General features: G+C 41.5%; 1 protein-coding gene across 1 annotated transcript in view; it reads right to left on the bottom strand.

Moving 5' to 3' along the window:
• Positions 1–20,567, bottom strand: part of COL13A1 (collagen type XIII alpha 1 chain) — a 265,902-nt gene that overhangs the window by 63,686 nt on the left and 181,649 nt on the right. The window contains exons 21-23 of the mRNA XM_066601620.1: positions 19,307–19,369; positions 16,288–16,314; positions 341–385 (exon numbers count right to left, since the gene is read on the bottom strand). Coding sequence (XP_066457717.1) covers positions 341–385; positions 16,288–16,314; positions 19,307–19,369 — 135 coding nt within the window. The remainder of the gene's footprint in view (positions 1–340; positions 386–16,287; positions 16,315–19,306; positions 19,370–20,567) is intronic.

The following is a 20,567-nucleotide window of genomic DNA, read 5'->3' as shown; positions in this document are numbered from 1 at the left end:
AAGTAAAGTGGAAGAAATGATATGATTATGGAAGTGAATAGGAAGGAAGGTAAAGTTAAAGGAAGGCATGGGTCATACCTCTCAACTTTCAGAAACAGAAATCAGGGGGGAAGCTAAAGAAAAAGAGGACACAAGATGAAAATTAGGGTTGCCAAACCACATATGGAGTGGAAAGTGGTATGAACAGTATGACTATTGATGATGTGTGAGGACCAGTACACAGAGGAGAGGGTGCGAGTTATGGAGATTACTGGAGGATGCACGGAGACAGTACAAGCCAGCTGAGAGGTACACTGGGAATCAAGGGTTAAACTACAATCCAACGCTTTTCGTAAGATACCTTTGCTCCATGTTTCCCTGGCATCCCCGGCATGCCTCTTTCTCCCTGAGGGTAAAATGAGAAATGAGAGAGAAGGGGATAGAGTAAGTCGAGGCCGGCTCAGTTAGTGTTGTGTTACTGTGTGTTTCGGGTAGAAAGAATAGTTAAAGGGTGCATTCACATGGGCGAGCGTGTAACGGTCCAATAAACTCTGCTTACAAAAAACACATAACCTCACATCTATGTACTTGCGATTTTCCCACGTATGAGAAAAATCCAATCACTTTCAATTGGAAAACTTGCATGGCATGTTAGTGCGATACGATTTTTTCTAAACATCTCATAAGAAATAATTGGTGATTCCTTATGGGGAATCGGCCAAAAATTGGACATGTAACGATTTTCGATGCTGCAAGGGAAAAATCACACATGAATAAATATATTAAAATCAATGTGTTATTAACATGCGCAAGTTCTGTCCATATCGCTATCGGAGGAAACTCGTGCGTAAAACTCTCCCTTGTGAATACACCCTAAAGGAGAAGAACTCAGAATAGTAAATCTTAAGTAACTAGCATTAAAGTACATAGAAATGTCAATGCTGATCTTCGTAGCTGCTTTTGTGTTTTGTGCTGTACGTGTATATTCCCTGGATTTCCTAGATTTGCGTCTTTGTATTAGAGGACATATTTAATCAAAGTTTTACTATAACTTTATTTGACCAAAGTCAGGATACAAGAGGATTATAATGACCAGCGAATAAGATTTACTCTTGGCATTTATTGTATATTATTAATGTACAAGCTAGTTGAGATATGAATTCACCGTCAGTCTAGTGCAGCCCACTACATCCAACTTCCATTAGGGGGCGCTAGGACATAAGGATCTATTCTAGCATTACTGGCCTGATAAAACATTTTGTTACATCATCTGCGTTTTCCTTCAAGGTTTCGAAACCTGAAATATGAAACTTGCCTCTAATCATACATTGATCAGACATTCAGCATTAGTCGGTAATATTACCAGATTGTTGAAACCCTTAAATGTGACCCCCAAAGCAATGTCAGGTGTGTTTTCTATTTTAACAGTGCCTGAATCAGGAACATTTATTTTTTTTACTTCTATTTAATTTGCGAGGTCCAATGGGATCAAGAGCATAAAAAGTAAAGGACATAACTGAAAATTAGCCATCAAGTGTACAAAGCTTAGCTAATGCATATGTTGCAGCAGGGAAGGAAAGTGTTCTCTCAACAGCAGAATACCATAAAATAGATTTCTATTTAGCGATATATATATATATATATATATATATATATATATATATATATATATATAAATTCTGCTACCACCACACAGAGAGCCACTTACAAGGTATTTGAAGCTACTGGTTGGGAATTTAACCCCTTAGTAACGGAGCTTTTTTGCTTTTTTCCATTTTTGTTTTTTCCTAGTCCCTTTTAAAAAATCGTAGCTCCTTAATTTATCCATCGACGTCGCTGTATGTGGGCTTGTTTTTTGCGAGATGAGTTGTATTTTTCAATGGCACTATTTATTGTACCATATAATTTACTGAAAAACTTTTTAAAAATTCTTAACGGAGAGAAATGGAAAAAAAACGACATTCCACCATCTTTCGGTGCGTCCTGTTTCTACAGCACACAAATTGCAACAAAAACGACCTGATATTTTTATTCTTTGGGTCAGTACGATTGCTACGATACCAAACTTGTATAGTATTTTTTTTGCTGTAGTACTTTTTTTTTTTTAAAGATATTTAATTTTTTTCAATTATTTTCTGCGGTCATTTTGTGCGCGCAATACCTTTTTTTATTTTTTCGTCGACGTAGTTGAGCAAGGGCTCATTTTTTGCGGGATGTCCTGAAGTTTCCGATAGTATCAATTTGGAATACATACGACTTTTTGATCGCTTTTTATTGCGTTTTTTCTGGGAGACAGGGTAACTAAAAAAGTGTATTTCTGGCGTTCTTTATTTTTTTTTTCAGACGACGTTCACCGTGCGGGAAAAATAATGCACTACTTTGATAGGTCGGACTTTTACAGACGCGGCAATATCAAATACATATTTTTATTTTATGATTTTGATTTTTAATAATGGATATGGCAAAAGGGGGTTGATTTAAACTTTTATAACTTTTTTTTTTTAACAATTAAAAAAACTTTATTGATTATTTTTTTTACATTACTTTGAAGTCCCCCTGGGGGACTTTAACATGCGATGCTTTGATCGCTTCTGCAGTATGACGTAATGCTATAGCATTACGTCATACTGCTTTTTACAGGCAGTCTTTCAAGCCACCCTGTGTGGATGGCTTGATAGGCAGTCTGCTAAGGCAGCCCTGGGGCCATTCATTAGGCCCCCGGCTGCCATGACACCTGCACGGCTCCCCCAATCTCACCGCGGGGAGGTCGTGCGGGACCCCCGAACAGCGTTCGGGGGATTTAAATGCCGCTGTCAGAATTGACAGCGGCATTTAAAGGGTTAATAGCCGCGATCGGTCGAACGGCCGAGCGCAGCTATTGCCCATGGGTGTCAGCTGTAATAAACAGCTGACGCCCACACTGTATGGAGGGAGATAGCGCCGCTACCTCCCTCCATACACGTCCTGCAACAGCAGGACGTAGTTTTACGATAGGGCTGTCACTAAGGGGTTAAATCTAAGATATTACAGCAGTTTATACCCCGTTTTCTCAAAAAAAAGCCCTACCCTGAAAATAAGCCCTACCCTGATTTTTCAGGGAGGCTTGAAATATATGCCCTACCATGAAAATAAGGCCTAGTTGCGTTACATTTTTCTTTTAAAGAAAAGGATACATTACCTAACAGTCTCTGTCCTGGTCTCCCCCGCTGCTCTATGGGGCTCTGACATGCTTCTTGCAGTCCTTAGCCGCCCACAGAAGATCACTTCCTGGTTACAGGATTCATAAATCCCACCTCCAGTAAGCAATGGCTCAGATTGGTTCTTGAGCGCTGCTTGGTTCATCCAGCGCTGCATTGATTGGCTGAGCAGTGGACGAAAAACCAATAAACAGCCAGCACGTTGTGGAGAGGGGGATTTATGAATCAATGCCAATTTATAAATCCTGCCTCTACAATGTAATGGCTGTGATTGGTTTTTCAACTACTGCTCAACCACTCAATGCAGCGCTGGCTTAACCAATCTTCTGTGGGCGGTAGAATAAGCGCATCTGAGCTCCAGAGAGCAGTGGGAGGGACCTGGACCGAGCCAGCTAGGCAAGTATAATAAGACATTCCCCGAAAAAAAGACGTAGCGTCTCTTTTGGGGCAAAAATTATTATAAGACTGGGTTCTATTTTCGGGAAAACATGGTATCTAGTATGGCTTTCTTTAAAGGAACACTTTAATGTGATCTAATATTTATATGGGAAGTGGTTCTTCTGACTCACCCAGTATCCTGTATAGAAAATGATCCCCTTAATACGTACAGTAAGTATAGAGCTTACAGTAAGCAATTTCTTATACAGTTTCCCGGGTGGGTTGTACGCAAATAAGGGAGATGGAACAATACCTCTGCAGCGCCACCTATTGGATGGCAGCATTCTTTCAAATCAATGCTTGACCCTTTATACAGATCTGTAGAGTAATGATTGTGAATTGAAAACCAAGCCAGAATCCATACACAGACAGCTGTTTCGGGGTTTTTGCCCCTCATCAGTGTGCAGTGGGATCCTGGCTTGGCTAGTGAGAGGCCTATGATGTGGCTGGGGAGGGGTAACATCAATTCTGGCTTGGTTTTCAATTCCTAATTATTACTCTACAGACCTGTATAAAAGGTCAAGCATTAATTTGAAAGAATGCTGCCATCCAATAGGTGGCGATGCAGAGGTTTTGTTCCATCTCCCTTATTTGCATATTACCCAGAGGAGCATGCATGGCCTTACTCACTGCTCTCCCTAAGGAGGGATGTTATCCCTCCCAATCATGGTTCAGGTGTTTGATAGTTGCTACATGTAAAAAGAAATCTTTCAGATATTTCCATTCCCTCGCACAGACTCTCGAAAGACCAACAATCGAGGGAACGAGAAAATAACGAAAAAATGTAAACAATTTTCTGCATGTGTAAAGTAATGGAATTTCTAAGCAAACAACTCTGACAGTATAATTTTAAACAGATGAATGCAGTTTTGTCAAATTGAACCATTAATAAAAGCTAGCACGGAGGCCGAGTGGCTCTGTTGGCTTGCAGTGCTGGAGTCTTGGGTTCAAACCTGACCAAAGACAACATCTGCATGGGGGTTGTATGTGTGGGGGAACACTGGTTTCCTCTCACACTCCTAAAAAAAACAAAAAACATAATGATAGGTAAATTTAGATTGTGCCACAATGAGGACAGAGCCCAAAGTGATGACAATATCCATGCAGAACACATATGTGCTATATAAATGTGCTAAGATAAAAGTTATAATAACCAAATAGGGGTCTGCATGGAGGGGACCTCCCACAAAAGTCAGTCAACTTCATTTTCATATGCTGAAAAGTTAATTGCTCCAAGAAGAAATGCAGGATACCTTTTTTTTATATATGTCTTTCTAATATGAAGAGAGACATATATAAAGTGCATAAAGTTTTTATTTTCGAAGAGGAATTGAATATTGTCTTAACTTTTTTCCTTGAGACAAACCAAGACGTACAATTTGTGAATGTATGCAGACATGTAGCCATATTTCTTTTATTTACCTGACATTGACTTTGGTAAAAAAAAAAAAAAAAAAAAGCATACTCTATCTTATACATACAAGAAAGATGTCCAGAGAGAAACCTGCTAGACATGCATATGCCAAAAGGAGACGTCTTGGGCACGTGCATGACACATAGTAGTCTGTACTGCTAATGAAAATTGAGCCTAAGGGCTTATTCAGATGAGCGTAGGCGCAACTATGCTCAGCGGCATTGAGCATAGCTGTGCCTGAACTAGGGAAATTGCTTCCCCTTCTATGGCTTTTCAAACTGCGCACCAGACTGCAGGAGTATCACAATAACTGCAGGAAGATAGCTGCCGCCAGGTCTTCCCTGTACAATGTACTCACTATGTGCGGGAAAGATAAGACAGGTCTTATGTTTTCTCAGCCGTACAATTAACGGCCATGCAAAGAGCTACTGAAAAAGATCCAATAGGAAAGAATGTGTGATTCTTTGCGAGGAATCACCCAAAAACAGGACATGCAGAGATTTTTTGAACTTCCCAGTGAGAGAAAATTCACTTGTGTGAATAAACACATTGACATCAATCAGCTATTTTAAAGCGCAAGTTTTGTCCATATCGCTATCAGATGGAATCGCCTGTGTCAATGCACCTTTAAGGGAATCTCTAAAATAGCTTGAAAATAAAATATTCTAGATGCCCATCCTCTAATATCACTTGTCTAGTTTGCAGCACCAAAGTTACCCAAAAAATGACAACTGTGAGACCAAAAAGTTGATAGTAATCCAAAAGCGTCTAGAATGATAAAATAATGCTTTGGAAGGGATTCCTCGAAAGAAGACGACAGTTTGTCCAGATTCTGGTTATCAGTTATGAACAGTATGGGAACCTGGCACCAAGTGCGTAATGGTATGGGTCCAATTTATAGTTTTTCTTAAATCTCCTAAAAAACTCTTAAACAACATACTTATTGTTTGAATCACTTAGAAGAAAAATATGGTAAATCTGAAATTCGAGGCGTTCCTTGAAAACTGTCAAGATCAAAGTTATTTCTGACATCTGCATCTCCTTAGAGAGGACTACTGTTATCATTAGTCCCCAATCGTTGGATAAACCCCATCAAACTCAAATTTTGGCAATCTTCAATCCATGTGATGCGTAAATGATGATGTCATATTCTCTTTAAACTTGTTCTATATGCCTATAATTCAAACAGCCTCAAAGAAAAGAAAACTGAAAACTAAATATATGAACAAAAGTTAAAAATATCAAAGTCAAATTTGGAAGCTGGGAGTAGAACAGGTATGTGAGAGATAAGAACACCAAGGTGTGTTAGGGTCAGTTCAGGGTCTCCATTCTTGGAGGAGAGAAACTGAAATAAAACTAAAAAAAAGGATTTGTTTTTGATCTCAATGGGGTTTTAAAAACACGGAAAGTAAACTGAAAGGCTTCTGTTCACTTTGGTTCTGTCCGGTTTCAGTTTTTTTCTTTACAGAAAGATAGCGAGTTTTTCTCCGTCCTTAAAAAATGGAAACCTGATGAAATGTAATTACTTTGTGCGGGCACTGTGGGGGTTCAGTTTCGTATGTATTTATGTACTGTATTGGTTCTGGACCTTGAAGCAGATCTATTCACAGAGCTTGGTTCTGGTCCTGTATCTTTGTAGTTTGCTTGTTTGTTCTGGTACCATATATATGTTGTTTCATTGGTTCTGGTACTGTAGTTATGTACACAGTTTGGTTCTAATACTGTTCCAAACTTAGTTAAGCTTGACTGTTGTTATTTCCTGACTGGACGTGAAGGGTACATCAACGAAAAGAAGCACAACCAAGAAAACACAATTAAAGCACAACTGTGCAAAACAAACATAGAACTAAATATCAGCTCCATTATAAGCACCGCAGGGTGCAAAAAACAGAAGCAAACAGGAACTACAACTAAGGAAAAAATCCGACCCTACCAACCTCTTACCCAGGAGGGGACACTACCTGATCAGCAGGCCGATCGCTCTGATAAAGAGCGGACCTGTACACGAACCTCGGCCACTAAGAAATCCCTATCAGGGAACCCTGAACGAAACACAAATAACCCTAAGAAATAATAACAGTGGTACTTAGATTAGTAGCAGACTATAGGGAAGACCAGAAGCCTGTAGGAACAGGCTGTACACCTCAGCAATCCAGGAAGGATACAAAATTGACCAGCACTGCAGTCAGTCCTAAGCCAGACTATATAGAGCAGGATAACTAGAACCAGGTGAGAGCTGACATCACTCACATGACACCACGCCCTTCAGGACCAGGAAAGAACAGATACTGTTAAAACCTAGCCTGGCCTGATAGTAAGGGGATGATACCAGAACCGTTGCAACAGCTGTGCTACTGTTCAGTGTGGGATAAGCTCTGAACACTTTACCCTTTCTCCCAGTCCACTTCTTAATTAAATGGGCTGCACATGTCTATGGCACGAAATGTTTATATATAGGTCTATAAGTATTGGATGACTGTAATGTAGTAAATGTGGGTATGGTAGGTATGATTGCATGTGTAGTTATAGCCATAGTGTGGCAAACTAGTTTACAATTTATAGGGTATCATCTTATTAATGTATATCACGATTTAGAATATCGTCATATTGTTTTATTCCATTATTAGAAAATGAATAACTTCCACTGTGCACCCCCCTGCAAGGCCTGAGCCCTAGAGCCCTGTCACTTTTTATTTGGAACTATACCCCTGACAAGTAGGTACCCAACTGAGTAGGTTACTAAACATATTGTCAAGTGTCAGATACATCTGAAGAATTGCTGCACTATAAAATGTTTTATATATATATATATATTTTACAGCTCACGAAGTACTGAGTGACTCACAAAACGTACTTGTCCAAGTGCCTAATCATGATGACATGGTGCATGGAGAGAGAGTCTGAGCCGAGTCCTACAAACAATGTGGCAAGGAGTAAAGGTGAGAATCTCCAGCACTCAGTTAAAAGTTCATCCTTTCATTAAAGAAAAGTCATAAAAATGAGACCTTAAGTGCTGGAGATTCTCACTTTTACTTCTTGCCTCTATATAATGATGTTTTTTTCAGCGACTACGGTGATCTTGGTAACACTGCTATCCAGGTAAATAGAGGTTTCTTGGAAAGTAGAGCAATATAAATCCAAGAACAGAAAAGCTTTTGGCCACAGATAACCTTTAATTCTGTAAAGACAACTTAAACCTTCAGTATGTTCTTGGAATTGGGAGCAAAATGACAGAAGCTGAGAGAGGAGGTGGGATGGGGCGGCACTTAGCTCTGCCCTGTCCCGCCCCCTCCCATTGCAAAAAACAAGCGGGGAGGAGAACAACGGTGAGCCTGCGAGGGGGAGGGAGGGGAAAGGTGCGACGGCATGGTGACCTCGGCGTATATGCATCGGAGGCCAATGCCATGCGGACGGGCACACAAATGGTAGATTTGTGCGCACCTGTTCTCAAACTTCTTCGCCCCCAGATGGTAGCGTATATATCGGCCGGCCGTGGGAATAAGCCCTTACATGCATTTTTCTGATATTTTTAAAAGCCTGCAAAGAATGCTTTTAGAAAAGCTGAAAAAACAGGCTGCACCCAAAGCATGCAGCATTTTGGAAAAAAATGCCACTGGTCCAAAAACACCACATAGCAAAATGAATTTTTAGTTCCATTTTATATTTCACTATATATGTGGATATCATGAAACATTCTGTTGCACAAAAATGAAAAACAAAAAACAGCCTAAAAAAATGAAAGCAATACTAACTGCAGATTTTGATGCGAAATTGCTGGGAGAATTCATCTATTTTCAATTCCACACTAAAATGCACATGTTAGCAGTGTGGGTTTTGGTGCTGAATATTCCACAGGAGGGCATATTTCTCAATGCTGTTGTGGAATATTCATTCTATCCAGTGTCAAATATAAATATATTTGGACTGTGTGCGGTCCATATATTTCTTGGACAGAACGCGTCCCATAATAGTCTATGAGGCTATTTAGATTTTTCACATAGGCAATTGTTTTTTGTGAAGAAAATAAATCGCAGATGTTCTGTTCTTGTCCATTCTCATAGATGAGATGCAATGTGTGGATACAGTCCAATTAGAGATGAGCGAGCACCAAAATGCTCGGGTGCTCGTTACTCGGGACGAAATTTCCGCGATGCTCGAGGGTTCATTTCGAGTAACGAACCCCATTGAAGTCAATGGGCGACCCGAGCATTTTTGTATATCACCGATGCTCGCTAAGGTTTCCATTTGTGAAAATCTGGGCAATTCAAGAAAGTGATGGGAACGACACAGAAACGGATAGGGTAGGCGATGGGCTACATGTTGGGCTGCATCTCAAGTTCCCAGGTCCCACTATTAAGCCACAATAGCGGCAGGAGTGGGCCCCCCCCCTCCCAACAATTTTTACTTCTGAAAAGCCCTCATTAGCAATGCATACCTCAGCTAAGCACCACACTACCTCCAACAAAGCACAATCACTGCCTGCATGACACTCCGCTGCCACTTCTCCTGGGTTACATGCTGCCCAACCCCCCCCTAACGACCCAGTGTTCACAGCGCACACCAAACTGTCCCTGCCCAGCCTTCAGCTGCCCTCATGCCACACCACCCTCATGTCTATTTATAAGTGCGTCTGCCATGAGGAGGAACCGCAGGCACACACTGCAGAGGGTTGGCATGGCTAGGCAGCGACCCTCTTTAAAAGGGGCGAGGCGATAGCCCACAATGCTGTACAGAAGCAATGAGAAATATAATCCTGTGCCACCGCCATCAGGAGCTGCACACATGGGCATAGCAATGGGGAACCTATGTGCCACACACTATTCATTCTGTCAAGGTGTCTGCATGCCCCAGTCAGACCGCGTTTTTTTATAAATAGTCACAGGCAGGTACAACTCCGCAATGGGAATTCCGTGTGCACCGACAGCATGGGTGGCTCCGTGGAACCCACCGGCTGTACATAAATGTATCCCATTGCAGTGCCCATCACAGCTGAGGTAACGTCCGATTAAATGCAGGTGGGCTTCGGCCCACACTGCATGCCCCAGTCAGATTGGGGTTCTTTAGAAGTGGACACATGCAGTTACAACTCCGTGTGGACCGACAGCATGGGTGGCTTCCTGGAACCCACCGGCGGTACATAAATATATCCCATTGCATTGCCCATCACAGCTGAGGTAATGTCATATTTAATGCAGGTGGGCTTCGGCCCATTCGGCCCACACTGCATGCCCCAGTCAGACTGGGGTTCTTTAGAAGTGGACACATGCAGTTACAACTCCGTGTGGACCGACAGCATGGGTGGCTCCCTGGAACCCACCGGCGGTACATAAATATATCCCATTGCATTGCCCATCACAGCTGAGGTAATGTCATGTTTAATGCAGGTGGGCTTCGGCCCACACTGCATGCCCCAGTCAGACTGGGGTTCTTTAGAAGTGGACACATGCAGTTACAACTCCGTGTGGACCGACAGCATGGGTGGCTCCCTGGAACCCACCGACGGTACATAAATATATCCCATTGCATTGCCCATCACAGCTGAGGTAATGTCATGTTTAATGCAGGTGGGCTTCGGCCCACACTGCATGCCCCAGTCAGACTGGGGTTCTTTAGAAGTGGACACATGCAGTTACAACTCCGTGTGGACCGACAGCATGGGTGGCTCCCTGGAACCCACCGGCGGTACATAAATATATCCCATTGCATTGCCCATCACAGCTGAGGTAATGTCATGTTTAATGCAGGTGGGCTTCGGCCCACACTGCATGCCCCAGTCAGACTGGGGTTCTTTAGAAGTGGACACATGCAGTTACAACTCCGTGTGGACCGACAGCATGGGTGGCTCCCTGGAACCCACCGGCGGTACATAAATATATCCCATTGCATTGCCCATCACAGCTGAGGTAATGTCATGTTTAATGCAGGTGGGCTTCGGCCCACACTGCATGCCCCAGTCAGACTGGGGTTCTTTAGAAGTGGACACATGCAGTTACAACTCCGTGTTGACCGACAGCATGGGTGGGTGCCAGGAAGCCACCGGCGGTACATAAATATATCCCATTGCAGTGCCCAGCACAGCTGATGTAGCGTCAGCTTTAATGCAGGTGGGCAAAAAATTAATTGGATTACACTGTAGGCGAGGGCCCCAAAAAATTGGTGTACCAACAGTACTAATGTACATCAGAAAAATTGCCCATGCCCAACCAAGAGGGCAGGTGAAACCCATTAATCGCTTTGGTTAATGTGGCTTAATTTGTGACTAGGCCTGGAGGCAGCCCAGTTAAAATAGCAGAGACGCAGTACAGTCAGGACGGTCACAGGCAGCCCAAATAGATTTTTTTTCCCAAATTTTTTTGGAAAAGCCCACTGCCTATATAGACTGGATATGTCTTTCACTGTCCCTGCCTCACCACCACTACTGGCCGTGGACTATGTAAAATTACTGCAGACTGTTTCACTCTGGACAGGATGACAGCGGTGATGTAAGAGGCAACGCAGAGCCAGGAAAGAATTTTGCGCAAGCCTGCTGTAACACTTAGCTGGCTGCGTATGAATTAGGACAACTACCCCCAGCAGAGACGCAGTACAGTCAGGACGGTCACAGGCAGCCCAAATAGATTTTTTTTCCCAAATTTTTTTGGAAAAGTCCACTGCCTATATAGACTGGATATGTCTTTCACTGTCCCTGCCTCACCACCACTACTGGCCGTGGGCTATGTAAAATTACTGCAGGACGCAATGCTCTGCACGGCTGATATACAAAAAAAAAAAATGTGCAACACTGCAAAAAGCAGCCTCAACAGTACTGCACACGGTCAGATGTGGCCCTAAGAAGGACCGTTGGGGTTCTTGAAGCCTAAAATCACTCCTAACACTCTCCCTATAGCAGCTCCGGCATCAGCAGCACTTTCCCTGATCTCTGTCAGAATGCATCTGTGGCGAGCCGCGGGAGGGGCCGATTTATATACTCGGGTGACACCTGATCTCGCCAGCCACTCACTGCAGGGGGGTGGTATAGGGCTTGAACGTCGCAGGGGGAAGTTGTAATGCCTTCCCTGTCTTTCTATTGGCCAGAAAAGCGCACTAACGTCTCAGAGATGAAAGTGAAAGTAACTCGAACATCGCGTGGTGCTCGCCTCTAGTAACGAGCATCTCAAACACGCTAATACTCGAACGAGTATCAAGCTCAGACGAGTACGTTCGCTCATCTCTAAGTCCAATACAAGTTCCATTTTCTATAGATTTTTTATGACTTGTTAGAATCACCAGGGTTTTCATGGTTTTTTTTTTTTTGGGGGGGGGGGGCGTGAATTTCTATTTCTTACATAGAAGTGAAGAACGTTTGCAAAAGTGCCACTGACCCCCCCAAAAAACCCATACCAAAAGTGAAGAAAAAACCCACAATCAAGTGCATTTCTTATTCTCCCATTGGCTTACAGCTAACAACTAAAAAAAGTCACAAAACAGCAAGGAAAACATACGTGGTGTTTTTTCTAAAAGCTCTATATGTAAAACCACTCTGGGGCTAACTTCACACAGTAGAGCACAATATCGGTCTGTGAATCACGGATCAATATCACATTCGCCAACATGCGATTTCCTCGCAAACGTAAGGTGTTTTTATGTCAAAACCACCTCATATCACGTCGAGGAAGTAGCGATCCTCCACTGTGGCTGAAAAAAATTCTCTTCTACCGAACTGTTTTTTCAATAAGCCTTTTTGGAGGGTTGCGCCACAATTCAGTATTTCTATCTACATGTCTATATCAGTTTCACATCTTGTCCATACAGGCACAACCATGGTTGGCAGCGACTCCACATGAATTCCTGGATATAGATCCTCATTGAGACCCCGCTTGGGACTCCAGTGACAAAATCTAGTCTAAACACACCACAATGGGGTTGCTCCACCTCCTACTTCACTCCAGTCTGAAACTATTGAGATTACATCTGTGGCCCCCCACTCTGATATAAGGACATGGTGGTTTTTACTATAATGCAGAATATGGGGAGGGGGGGTGGGTAGAAGGGCATTTATTCCTTGAATATTACACTGGTTCTCGCCTATATAACTTGCCTGTCTATTAACAATATAGAGCAAATACGCTGCGAGGGAGTGACTGCTTGTGCGCCTACATTCATCTGCAGGAACCCTAAAAGATGACATTAGTTGCTGTAAGCCAGAATAGATAGTTGAAGTAGCAGATGTGCAGTGCAGAAAGACCCCTCCTAACCCTCCGTCCTCGCCATCCAACTGAGAGCAGTAAGGCAACAAAACTCTCTATGAAGACCCCAATCAATCAGAGCACAGAGGGATGACCTGACTATAATCCCCCTCCACCCAGCCTCCACACTGCCCTCCAAAATACAGCTGACCACAGGACACACACAGTGATAGAGAGATAAGAACTCTCTCAGAAGATGATTGCTCACCCATAAAACCTCCTCCTCTTCCTGAAAAAATAAGAAGCCCAGGGATTGTATCTCCATTTCCTGGAGATAAAATGTCCATCTTATAGTCAGAAAAATACATGACATTGTATATGGCTCGACCAGGGAGCCTGAAAATGTGCCAAAATTTATCTCAGTAGTGTATGCTTGATGATAAATTTGGTGCATCTTAAAATACTATTGTCTAACTTTATACCATTTAACCCTTAATGACGAAGCCTGTTTGCGCCTTAGTGATGGAGCCACTAACTGGAAATCTGACATGTGTCACTTTAACATAGAATAACTCCGTAAAGGTTTTGCAGATCCCAGTGATTCTGACATTGTTTTTTCACCACATATTGTACTTCATTTAGGTGGTAAAAATAGATTGATAGAATTTGTGTATATTTATTAAAAGTGCCAAAACTGGGAAAAATTGAAAAAAAATGTAATTTTTTGTAATATCTCAAATATGTGCAAACATACTGTACAAATTTTTGATAGGAGACGTACAAATTTAACATTGCTTATCAACATTTTGAGGAACACTTTGTTTTCCTACACCAAGCCAAGATTGTAAAGGCTCAGGGCCATTTTTTAATGGGACTCTCTAATGTTAAAATCGCATCGCACAAAAATCGCAAGTTTGTACATTTATGATTTTTGTGCGATGCAATTTTAACATTAGAAAGTCCTATTGAAAAAACACAGCGATATCGCAGCGTTGAAAAAAATGCTAGTGGGTAAAAGCCCTCATAGGTGTCAGAATAATAGATACACCCACAAATGACCCTATTTTAAAAACTACACCCCTTAATATATTCACTAATGGGTGTCATGAGTATTGAAGAGCTGGGGACAGCACAATAAGGACACGACTAAGCCCCGGCAGCTGAAGGAAGGTGAGTATGTTTTTTTTTTAACACTACTTTGCCTCGTTTTTCAGGGAAGGGCTTATATATAAAGCTCTTCCCTGAAAAACAATAACAGGATGCCGTCTGCTTAGTCCTCTACCGCAGGTGTCATCTGTGACAGCTGTGGTAGGGAATTCTTTATTCCCCGCAGGGATGAAGAATTCTTTTGCCACATCTGTCACATCTGTGACTGGTGCAGCAGGGAATTCTTTATTCCCCACGGGGATGAAGAAAATATCTGCCGCATGTGGCAGATGTGTTCTTCATGCCCGCGGGGATTTAGAATCCCTTTGCCGCATCTGTCACAGATGTGGCAGGTGCAGCAGGGAATTCTTCATTCCCTGCGGCGATGAAGAAAACATCTTCAGATGTGTTCCTCATCCCCACAGGGACACGGCAGCAGCAGACAGGTAAGTATATTTTTATTTATTTATTTATTTTTACACTAAAATTGTTGTTTTTCAGGGAAGAAAGCTCTACCCTGAAAAAAAAATTACAGGGTGCCGGCAGACCATTGCATACACGTGTGTCTTCGCACGTACAGGGGTGCGCACCTATGTACGTACACGCTCGTGTGAAGCCACCCTTAATGCAATTTAGAGGAGAAAAAAATGAAATTTCATATTTTTGCAAATATGTACTTTTAAAGACATATTTTTCACTATATTGCACATGAAAATGAGGATTTACACCCCAAAATGAAAACCACTGCTTGTCCTGTGTTCAGAAACGTACCCATTGTGGCCCTAATCCTATGTCAGCATGCACAATAGGGCCTGAACTGAAAGGTGCAGCCGGTGGTTTTTAGAACAGACATTTTGCTTGAAGCATTCCCTGCTAGGCGGTGAACACTACATCCCTAGTGACACTAGTACATTGCCCTGCAGGAAGCAGAATGCCTGTGAATGTATGAAACGTCACAGGGAGAAGACAATCCAGATGGCTGAAGGAGACGTGACGCAGGGGACTGGAGAAGCCAGGAGAATATCGGGGAGGAGAAGTTGCAGTAAGAAGACTGCCTGGGAAGAAATAAGTAAGTATTGATTTTTTTTCTAATGACAAAACCCCTTTAATGGTTGCTTTAAATTGCACCAACACTTTGTGTGATGTGTATGTACCTGATCTGTGTGTCAGTGTGTGACGTGCTTTAACAGAGTTGTGTGTGTGTGACATGCATGTAGTAGAGCTGTGTGACGTACATATAGCTGAGCTGTGTGTGTGAAGTAGATGTAGCAGTGCTGTGTGTGTGACATGCATGTAGCAGAGCTGTGTGTGTGACATGCATGTACCACAGCTGTGTGTGATGTGCATGTAGCAGAACTATGTGTGTGACGTGCATGTAGCAGAGCTGTGTGTGATGTGCATGTAGCAGAGCTGTGCGTGCGTGACGTGCATGTAACAGAGGTGTGTGTGTATGCTATGCATGTAGCAGAGCTGTGTGTGTGACGTGCATGTACCAGAGCTGTGTGTGACGTGCATGTACCAGATCTGTGTGTGACGTGCATGTACCACAGCTGTGTGTGTGTGATATGCATGTACCACAGCTGTGTGTGTGTGATATGCATGTACCACAGCTGTGTGTGTGTGTGACGTGCATGTAGCAGAGCTGTGTGCTGCATTGAGCCACCAGAAAAACTGCTACTATAATTTCCTAATAATTACTAGTATTAGTAAATCTGCCCTGTTGTGTATAGGGAAAAACCTGCCCACTGTTTGGTTATTGTAGCCTTCACATGGAAGGTTTTTTTGGCCACACTATCTCCATTTTGCTGCTCTTTTGGGAGTTAATAAAGCCAGGTTTGGACTTTTTTTTTAATCTATGATGTCTTTTAGGTGTCATTGTCAACAGAAATAAAAAGCACAGATCTTAAGAATAAATACATATTTTTACAATCAACCATCAGATTCCTACCTTCAGTCCCGATTCCCCCTGTTCACCCTTTGTTATTACCACGAGTGAAAAAACAGAGAAGACACAAGAGAAAGTAAAAGGAATGAAGAGCAATATAGATATAAGATGCAATGCAAGACAGAAAACTCTCAGCCTAATTTGCCATGCAGGACCTAAAAGTCAATATAAAACAAAGTATGTGCTGGCACGGCATTCACTTTATTGAGCTATGTGCGGAATGAAGGCTTAGTATGCAAACACTGAAAGTACAACATACGTGTGAGAATGCAGGTGAGTGCTGTGCCAGTAATGTACTGGCTGAGGGACAGAAATCCTTTTAAAAACCCAAATTTAGAAAGCAAAAAAAATTGTATTTATTGACATAGAGGCCTTTATAAACCCACACATAATGCATTCTTTATAGAGTTGCATCAAATTTCAGTAAGCATTTTGTATCGTTTAGCAGGTTATTTTTATCCATTTCCGAACATTTGCGCTCAAGCTCCTTCATACAGTCATCTCCTCTTGCATTTTAAATGCATGAAAAAATACATTTTAAAACACCAGTATGTTTTGAAAGGTAACTTGCAATTTTTAAGGCACTTTTAGTGGTTTTTGATAGATTTCATGTATCATCAAATATATATATATATATATATATATATATATATATATATATATATATATATATAAAGGCGAAAGCCCGAAATTTGACTGACTGACTCACCACTAATTCTCTAACTTTCTGATGTCGTACGAATGTGAAATTTGGCATCAGCATTCTTTAGGTCGTAAATAGGAAAACTAAAGAGGTCACAACTTGATTATTCAATGCTAAGTGCAAAAGCAAGTGACCCCCTATGTAATGTACCCAATCTAATTCTCTAGCTTCTGGGTGTTGTACAAAGTATTCAATTCCAAATGAGAAAGTAAGTGACTCCCTATGTAATATAACTAATAACACACATCTGTACTGCACAGACATGAAATTTGGCATAACCATTCTTTATGTCCTAAATAGGAAAAGTAAAAGGGTCACAACATCAATATTCAATTCTATGTGTGAAAAACTGTGCAAAACTCTGTGATACATGACATAGTTCTTTTCTCAAAAACTATAAAGCCTAGAAAAAAGATTTGCATACTGAAAAGAACCTACTTCACCTGATAACTGATCTCAGAACAAGCTAACTGACCTCTATGTGTATATACTGAGGAGAATCTACCTCACCTCTATGTGTATAAACTGAGGAGAATCTAACTGACCTCTGTGTTCATATACTGAGGAGAATATAACTGACCTCTATGTGTATATACTGAGGAGAATCTACCTCACCTCTATGTGTATATCCTGAGGAGAATATAACTGATATCAGTGTGTATATACTGAGAATAATCTAACTGACCTCTATGTGTATATGCTGAGGAGAATCTAACTCACCTCTATGTGTATATACTGAGGAGAATCTAACTGACTTCTGTGTTCATACACTGAGGAGAATCTAATTGGCCTCTATGTGTATATGCTGAGGAGAATCTACCTCACCTTTATGTGTATACTGAGGTGAATCTACGCCACCTCTGTGTGTATATACTGAGGAGAATCTAACGCTTCTCTATGTGTATATACTGAGGAGAATCTACCTCACCTGTGTGTATATACTGAGGAGAATATCACTGACCTCTATTTTTATATACTGAGGAGAATATAATTGACCTCTATTTGTATATACTGAGGAGAATATAACTGACCTCTTTGTGTATATACTGAGGAGAATCTACCTCACCTCTATATGTATATCCTAAGGACAATCTTACTGACCTCTATGGCTATATACTGAGGACAATCTACCCCACCTTTGTGTGCATATACTGAAAGGCTGTAAAGTATCCAAGGCCATGAACTGCAGGGATGGAGCATGCCTTTAAGGCTAAAAGGGGCTTTAAGGGGCTGCAACCTCAAGTCTGTGGGTTAATTTGAATAAAAAGGGGCATTACCTTTAAGGGTAAAAAAATTAGGAGAATGGGAGGGGTGACACATTCTGCAGAGAGACATTGGTACATGCAGTCTGAGGAGAATCTAACACTCCTCTATGTGTACACAAATTTTATTCCTCGGTTCTTGTGAAGTAACCACGACGAACAACAGGTAAGCACTATCAAGTTAACTAGGGCGAAGCTGGGTATATGAGCTAGTTTAGTATATGTGCTTTTCCTGATCAAATTCTATAGAGAAGCAGATAAGAGAAAACAAAGGAAAAAACAACCAAAAACCCTTCCAGTGTGAATTTGATATTGCATTGCATCCAGTAGCTACTAAGAATGTTTCAAGCAGCAGGAGTGTGACACTTTCATAGGGTGTAGTCACCTATGTAACACTTATAGCACAGGGGTGAAAGGGACGTGATCAGGGTCATAAGAAGGAAAAGTGAGACATGATGATGGTTAAACACACAGATGGTGAAAGGAGACAAAATTAACACATAATAATGCAGCAACAGAGCCAAAAGGAGCCAGGTCTTTTATGCAGCTTGATCCAAAGCTCCAGGTCCTTGGATGTGCTGTCCCTTTATTTAACTTTTAAAGAGACTCCATCATCTACTTTTAACCCTATAAGGTAAGCTAATGAGCTGAAAGTAGGTGACCTGCTGATTCTGAGGATGTCAGTGTTATACTAATTCCTCCGTCGTTCCTCCGGTGTGAGCACTGAAAGCCATTACTCAGTGCATTGAGCGGCGCCACTAAGTAGTCCGCCCATTATAAAATTAGAGCAGGCAGACTACTTAGCAGCACCCCTCAATGCATTGAGCGTTGGTTTCCAGATTTAACACTGTGGTAAGAGGGGAAAGTAAGTATACCAAATTGTGTGCACACAAATACGGATGGGTGAAGCTGCCATTATGCTGTGATTCTGGGTTGTTCTATTCCTTTCCATCATAGTGATATTCCAAATTATATATATATAAACTTTATGCAAAATGCATGTTCAAAGCACACCAGCGTCACACGGCAACACCAAAGCCATTCATGTAACTGATACCTTTGCACCTGCAGGCCCTGAAAGCCCAGGAGCACCTGGTAAGCCGGCTTCACCTACTTCCCCCTAATGACAAGACACAAGTAATAAAATAAAAACAAGCCACACTACCCCATAACACCCCAACATTAGGAAATTGTTCTCCAGATCCTAATTTATACCAAGCACGCTGATAGGTATCATGGGAAACGTTTTCAAACTCGAAATAGGAATAGTAGTAGTGAAAAGAAAGGGAGGAGGTAGAGCTACTTTGATGAGGATCCAGTGTAGAGGACGGTTAGGTGTCATTTCTGATAGGTAATTCCTTTTTATGGTGGAAAAAAGCAGTGTAAATTAAATTTGGGGTGCTGCCAAAACAGTGACTGTGCAACCTATATAGGTTGGCCAGTGATACAATGTGTGGATAGGGAAGAAAAACACCATCAGTGTTTTTCTTCCCTATCCACGTATTCAAACTCTTAATAGCAGGAAGTTCGTAAGGAGTCAAAAGACATGTCACATTATGTCCTTGACAGGTCAAGGGGATCACAAAAGAGATAAAAGCTCTCATACTATCACCTAAAGAGTCTAGTTTTATGTTGCTTTAATATCACAAAATTAAAGACCATCGGCATAAAGATATCAACGGTTATTGTTACATTTATGGTACTAAGAACAGAAATCTACTCAATTTAACGTGAAAATTATTGTTTTGTACCCAATTTTCTGTCCTTAGTGGTCACCACTGCAATGCTAGTGCGAAGTTTACTGTCAACTGAGAAATATAGTTGGGGCAATGCACATACATATTTCCCACAATCTAAGTGTTTTCTGTCTCTTCTTATTGGAGACGCCTTAATGTGATGAATCCCTATAAAATTCTTCCCAAGTAATACCAGTATCCTGCTGTCTACAAGACGACATTTACCCGAAGCCGTTTCATCTTGTGCTTCTACATTAGTTGTGTAGGAAAGGGTTACCGACGGAAGACAAAGGAAATAGGAGATGTGGTTTGACAGTTTCGGATATATGTACGGGACAACTTGAACTTGTACGGTAATAATAAGTGTCAAATGGCTAATGTCCTTTCACTTCCTGAAAACAGAAGTGTCACCAGAGAACTGTATATCAATGCTCTATTGCCTAAAGCCATTTGTGAAATTGCGCTTCTCGATGTTAAGATCCTTTTATGTAGGAATGTTCCTACTTGGAAAGTAAAGTTTTGTTGCCTTTTTTTTTTTTTTTAAAAGACTCAGAAATTGGCCAATATTAAATAACAGTTGTT

Source organism: Eleutherodactylus coqui, chromosome 4 (genome assembly GCF_035609145.1).
Source record: "Eleutherodactylus coqui strain aEleCoq1 chromosome 4, aEleCoq1.hap1, whole genome shotgun sequence".
Classification (NCBI taxonomy): Eukaryota; Metazoa; Chordata; class Amphibia; order Anura; family Eleutherodactylidae; genus Eleutherodactylus; species Eleutherodactylus coqui.
The sequence above is the reverse complement of the archived record's forward strand: the minus strand, read 5'-3'. Positions and strand labels throughout refer to the sequence as shown.